We start from the raw sequence: 6566 nt of genomic DNA, 5'->3' as shown, positions 1-6566 counted from the left end.
AGGTCTATAATATGTACTCTATATGTCCTGAACTAAGTAGCTTTCCTTATAGAAAGCAGTCTTCAAATGACAAAGTGTTAGCGAATCCAGAAAAGACATTTAATTTGTAGTAGAGTATAGGGAAATGCATAACTTTCTAAAAAAAAAAGTTATTCCAAAGAGTACTGGGTACCTAAACAAGCATTTCTACACTCAACAATTTGGGACTCTCCTGAGGCCCAATTATAACTTCTTTTGAGAAAACTAATGGAAATCAGCAATTCTAATCTGAGCTGATCTTGGAATCAAAGAGTCAGGAGACAATTTTTCTTGTATCATGAGCTTATTTTAAGAACACACAAAACATAACTGTAAATATTAATATATTTCTTCTCCCAAAGATTTACTTTTTAAAAAATTATTTTTATTTTATGTGTATGTGTGTATTGCCTGCATGTAAGTAAGTGTACCCATGTCATGCAATGCCTGCGGAGGTCAGAAGAGGCTGTTGGATTCCCTGGGACTGGAGTTACCGACAGCTGTTAGCTGCCATGTGGGTGCTGGGATTTGAAACCGGGTCTTCTTCAAGAACAACTGGTGTTCTTAAGCACTGAGCCATCTCTCCCGCCCCCAAAGATTTACTCTTTAATGATTACAATGAACAGATGTACACAATCCACTTTAGCTGGCTCCAAACTGGTACTCAAAACACTGAATGCAGCAAATACAAAGGAACTGCACATAGGCAAGTAATAGCAGAAGGAAGAATTTAATCAAAGTATGTGGACAGAGAGTAAAGACCATCACAGCAAAAGAAATATAGCTAGAGAGGGTCACAGAATTAACTTTTGAAATGAATGATGGGAAATAAATATTCTATGTTGATTTTATAGCAAGGAGGATGTGGGCATGGGTATTTACTATGCTAGGCATGGTCCTAGGTGTTCACTATGCCTCCAGGTTTATTACGCCCCAAAAAGAAATAAAGAGAGGTGAGAGACAACAAGTAACTTGCCAGCCACGTTCAAGCAGCAGGAAGTGCCTGAGTGGAGATCTAGACCCCACTGTTTGGCTTACACCAGTCTTGACTATCAACTCTGCCATAGAGACCACATACTCTGGGTGGGACCAGGGTAAAGTAAACGAAGAACTTGTTTTGGGTGCAAAATTGAGACAGCATCAAAACACCTGAGTCACAGAAAAGATACTTTAATGAAGTATTTTTAAATTATAATGAAAAACTGTTTAACAAACAAAATACCAAAACCTGCAATGGAGACAGCATCAGAAGGACTCATTTCCTTTTGCCTTTGGCTACTACATGGATTGGCCTTCTTAGGCGTGTCTGTGCTTAACGTCTGCACCTGAAGCAAAGGGCGTACTTCAACTTCACTATGCACCCACACAAAGGCCCTCAAACCAACTTTCCCTTTATGTTCAAGTTTAAGCTCTAATCAATGACTGGCTAATTTGGTTACAGAAAACAATTATGCAATCTACTGCTGTCATCCTGAAACACACAACAGTAAAAGCACTGAATAAATATAATGAATACTGAATATTCCAAGAACTCACAATTCAGGGTGAAAAGAGACCCCATTTTGGCAAGTCTACCCTTGGCCTTAATCTGCTATGTTAGCTTTATACACTGCCACACCGAGTAAACATGTACTCATTTAACAGTGTTTGCTGAGTGTCTACTATGCTCTAACTCTAAATTCAGTGATCTAACAATAATGAAATGATCGAGTAGGATTTTTATACAGGAAAATGTGGAGCATAACAGGACTACTTTTTGGTGCCCATGCCTACTTAGGGGGTATACATTTTCTCACTCAGTCCTCATATTACCTAGGTTTTGTAGACGGAAAGGTTAGAGGCTCAGAAAAGATGCACACCTTGGAGCAGAATCATCCAGTTCATCTTTCACAAACCCAGTTCTACTGGACACAAAGAGCCATTTGCTGCTATACTTAAAAATCAAAATGTGTATAGCCTCTAGCAATATAATATCCTCAGGAGGCAGTGGCAGATCTCTGTGAGATTGAGGCCAGCCTGGTCTACACAGTGAGTTCTAGGTGGGCTGGGACTAGGGAGACTCTGTCAAAAACAAAACAAAACTACAAACAAACGAACAAACAAAACCCAGACTCCAGCAATCTAGAAAACATTTGCACATGGGATGGTAAAAACATAAAACTTCACTAAATTAAAACTAGAAAAATATATTTGCATATGGACAGAATAAAAGATTGTTGAGAAAATATAGTTAATAGCAACTTTCTCAGAAATCTTATATATGATAAATGGTTGTGATGGTTTGAATGAATGCCCCTCACAGCCTCCAAGTATGTGGACACCTGGTCCCCAGTTTGAGGGGCTAGTTGGAGGGGGGGGTGTCATGCAACCTTTAGGAGGTGTGGCCATGCTGGAGGAAGTATGTCCCTAGGGGCGGGCTTTCAGAGAACACAGCTTACCTCTTTCATTCTGTCTCTCTTTGCTTCCCATACCTTCTGGAAGATGTGAGCACTCAGCTTCCTGTTCAGCTGTCTCCTGCCATGCCTCCCTGCCACGATGGACTCTTACCCTCTAGAACCCTAAGTCAAATAAACTCTTCCTTCTATAAGTGGCCTTGGCCACAATGTTTTATCACAGCAACAGAAAAGTAACTAATACAGTGGTATAGAAAGAAATCAATTTAAGTCTAAGTGTCATGCTTATATTACATTTGATACTAAAAGAGAAGACTTAAGAACTGCTTTAGCCATGATCAGTCGGAGTATCCACATTCCACGAGGTCAGGTTTCATCATTTCTCAAACCACAAAATGCCATCACTCAAGATGATCTATTTGGAAGTCTAATTGGAACTAAAACGTCAAGTTTATACATACAACTTAATAAAAGGTCAATGAATATAAATAAACCAAGTACATGTTTTATTTTCACTCAGTGACCAGGTTCTTTATATTTATGGCTTTCAACTTGCTTCTTTACTTAAGGATACCAGATTTTGACTTACATTCATTAGTGCACAAAGTTGGCTGAACAGAATATAAATTCTAGTCTTCAAAATTTTAGGTCTGCTCAGTGAAAAGAAATAAAACATCCAGAAGACAGTTATCTAACTTGAAATACTTTACAAGAGAGAGAATAGTAATTTTATAAAATATTGGACTTATTCACAGAAAGTATATTTGATCTGAAGAATACTGCATGTTTAATTTTTTTTTTTGAGACAGGGTATCCCTGTAGCCCCAGCTGGTCTGAAATTCAATATGGAGCCCAGGCTAGCCTCGGTCTCAGACATCCATCTGCCTCTGCCCAAAGAGTGCTAGCATTATAAGGCATGTGTCACCACACCCAGCTATGCATGTTTAACTTTTATTTACATTTATTTGTTTATGTGTATATGTATATACATACACCATATATATGCACCATGGCATATGTGTGGAGGTCAGAGGGATTCTGTCCTCTCCTTCTACCATAAGGATTTTGGGGATTCCGCTCAGATGGTCAGGCTTCGCAGCAAGTAACTCGACCTCTGAACCATCTCACTAGCCCAAAGCTGCATTTTTTTTTAAAAAGCAGGAATAGGGGCTCAAGATATAGCTGAGTTGGTAGAGTACCTGCCTACCAGGTACAAGGCTCTGGATTTGATAACCAGCACAGAATAACCAGGTATGCTCATCTGTTAATTCCACTCATAGGCAGGGCAGGAGGATCAGGAGTTCAAGGTCATGCTTGGCTACACAGTAAGTTCAAAGCCAGCCTGGGATACATGGTATCCTGTTTCAAAAAGTTTTAAATAGTTTATTTATTATTTTTATTTTTTTGTATGTATGAGTATATTGCATGCATGTATGTAAAAGCACCTGTGTCATGCAGTGCCCACAGAGGCCAGAAGAGGGGGTCAAATTCCCCTGGAACTGGAGTTAAGGATGTTTGTTAGCTGCCTTGTGGGTGCTGGGACCCAAACCCAGGTCCTCTGCAGCCAGAGCTCTTAAGCACCAAACCATCTGTCCAGCTTCCCTGTTTCAAATTCTTTAAAAACATATTTTTTTAAAAAATCACCATTTCCCAAATTTGTAAGATAAGTGGAATCTAATAAGTGGTTAGGAAAAAAAGACTTACAAAACCATCCTCAGGTTTTGGCAAACTACTGTTAATGCAAAGTATCTGCACCTTTATGAAACAAACGGCAAAGGAATTAGTACTTACTTGATAATCATTTCTCTTAATATTTGGAACATCCATGTTGTGAGTAGAAGGGCAAATATCTTCATATTTTTTGCCTGTGAAAATATCAATTCCAACAAGATGTACCTAACAGGGAAGAACGGAAACCTGTCTGTCAAGCGTGTCACTCATTACACAGGACCACAATCCCAGCACTGTAACAGATTCTTCTGAGCTTTCCAAGGTCATCTTATTTCACTTTCTTAAAAAATGTGCGGTCATAGAATTGAGATGCAGTGAACACCTAAACAGTATTTCGACATGGAAAGACTCAATGTAATATAGATTCCAATACTTCATTACAAGAGTCCACAAAAACAAAACAAAAAACTGAAGGCAGGTTTCTTAGAATTGTTGGAACAGGTTTTCTCAACTGCAAAGGAGGATTTAGGAAGGGATTCACTAGGATTCAGGCAAGTTCCCAGTTAATGAAACAGACTAAGGGCCCAATAAAGGAAAACATTCAGAGTAATACAGCTAATCACTCAGAAAACTGAGTTCTTATTTCAACTATAGCGAACCCAGGATCCGTAATGAAATACAAATGATCACAGTTTCAACGCTGAAGCCAAAGAATGACGCGGAAGGGCGCTTACCTTGGCATGTCCGTGCTTTCCAGTTTTGGAAGTTGACATCTCCACTATTTTGCACGGTCGTCCTTTAAGCACCACGAAGCCGTTTTTGCGCAAGGCCGAGCACTGCATAGGGTAAGTGCTGGAAGCCCCAGCGTCTCCAGTAGTGAAATCAATTTCGTCTGCCATGGTGGGCTGGGGAGATGCGTAGTTTTTCCCGGACAACTATGCAAAAAGTTTGTTTGCTTTTTAATGACAGGCATGCAGGCAGGTTTGGGGGACGGGTTACAAGGCACCGCGGGTCCATTATTTTTGCATTTGTAAGACACCCACTGAAGAGTGGTGGGTACTTTGCCAATCAGGCCTCTGCAAACTTTTCCAGCCCTCGGTGGGAGGTGGGGAGGGAAGCCGCAGAAGAGCTGGCTGGGGGTGGTGGCGACACCCGCGCTGGCCCAGCGAGTCCGATCTCCATCATCCCGCTGCAGAAGCAGCCGGCGACCTTCCTGCGCCGGGATGCCGGGCCCTGCGCCTCCATCCCTCATCGCTATTCCAGTGCCCCGGCGCTAGCCCAGGCCGCACGTCCCCGGGAAGATGGGAGGATGGGGACAGGAGGACCCGGCCCCTAGCACCCGGGCCTCAGCGCACCCTGCACCCAGCACCCGCAGCGCCGCCGCCCAGAGCATCCCGGTCGGGCCGGGCTGCAAAGGGCCTGCACCCTGGCAGGTCCCGCGCTAGCCCGCCTCCCCGCTCTCATCCCGGCCGGCTCGGACCCCAGGGATGCTGGCTCCCGCCCCGCCAGCCCGGCCCCAGGTCGTCACCTTCCAGCGGGCACCCCGCGCCTCTGCTGCGTCCACGCCGGTCCCTGCGGCTGCGGCGGCGGCGGCGGCGTCGGTAGCTGTGGCGGCCGCAGCTGGTCCAGGCGACGGGGCGGGGCCGCCACGCTTCCCACACCCGGCACCCCGCCCGGGCCCGCCCCGCCGAGGCCGCACTTCCGGGATAGGCCCCGGAGGGCCGCAAGCCCCGCCCCCAGCTCTCCCATTGGCTCCCGGCTTCCACAGGCCCCGCCCAGTCACGTGAAGCGCGCCCTGGCAACCCCACGTGCTGCGGATTAGTGCACTTCCGGCTTGCGGAGCCGGCGGTGGAGGCTTCTCTGAGCCCAGGGCAGGGTTCTTCCTCAGCTCAGCTCTGGGGACTCGGGGACACCCACGGAACCACTTCCTGCCTGTGGCCCGCCGGGGCTTCGAGACTGTCCTGGGATTCTCCACGCATCTCCTCCACGCGTCTCTTTGGTAGTGGAAGTTTGGGTCGGAGCCTTAGGTACGGCTTGCAGCTGTGCCAGGGGTTGGACCCGTGCTTGAGCCTTCAAGAAGGTGTTGGTCAGCGGTGTTGCGGGGGTGGGAACTGAAGGATGGTGAACCAACTACCCTTGTGCTCAGAGGAGTTCTGCCCCGCCCTGCGTTTCTCCTGGCTTTTGGGGTACGCTGCAGTTTGGGTTTTGCTGTTTTAGTTTTCTCCATACCACATTGAAACCATTGGGCTCTCATCAAAACTGACCTAGAGCCCACAGACTGAATAGGATTAAAGACAGGTTCTTAAGAGGTGTGCTCCCCTTTCACAGGTCCACTGCGTTTCTACGACCTTGGAGAGAACGTAGGAAATGACTTCCCACGACACAACCCGATTAATGTAGTCCTGGGTAGCTGTCCCATTATGAGTAATACCATTTCTCACATTTATACATATATATATATATATGTGTATATATATATATATA

The 6566-nt window shown here is 45.0% G+C and overlaps 1 protein-coding gene across 1 annotated transcript in view; it reads right to left on the bottom strand.

Annotated features, from left to right (window-relative positions):
- Eif5a2 (eukaryotic translation initiation factor 5A2) overlaps window positions 1–5733 on the bottom strand; it is a 19167-nt gene extending 13434 nt beyond the window's left edge. Inside the window, exons 1-3 of the mRNA XM_008830105.3 lie at window positions 5611–5733; window positions 4817–5017; window positions 4203–4307 (exon numbers count right to left, since the gene is read on the bottom strand). Coding sequence (XP_008828327.1) covers window positions 4203–4307; window positions 4817–4981 — 270 coding nt within the window. The 5' untranslated portion in view covers window positions 4982–5017; window positions 5611–5733. The remainder of the gene's footprint in view (window positions 1–4202; window positions 4308–4816; window positions 5018–5610) is intronic.
- Window positions 5734–6566: the final 833 nt, after the last annotated feature.

The sequence above is a fragment of the Nannospalax galili genome, unplaced genomic scaffold (assembly GCF_000622305.1).
Source record: "Nannospalax galili isolate Female #2095 unplaced genomic scaffold, S.galili_v1.0 scaffold33, whole genome shotgun sequence".
NCBI classification, from domain to species: domain Eukaryota; kingdom Metazoa; phylum Chordata; class Mammalia; order Rodentia; family Spalacidae; genus Nannospalax; species Nannospalax galili.
Note: the sequence above shows the minus strand (reverse complement) of the source record. Positions and strands in the feature narration are given on the sequence as shown.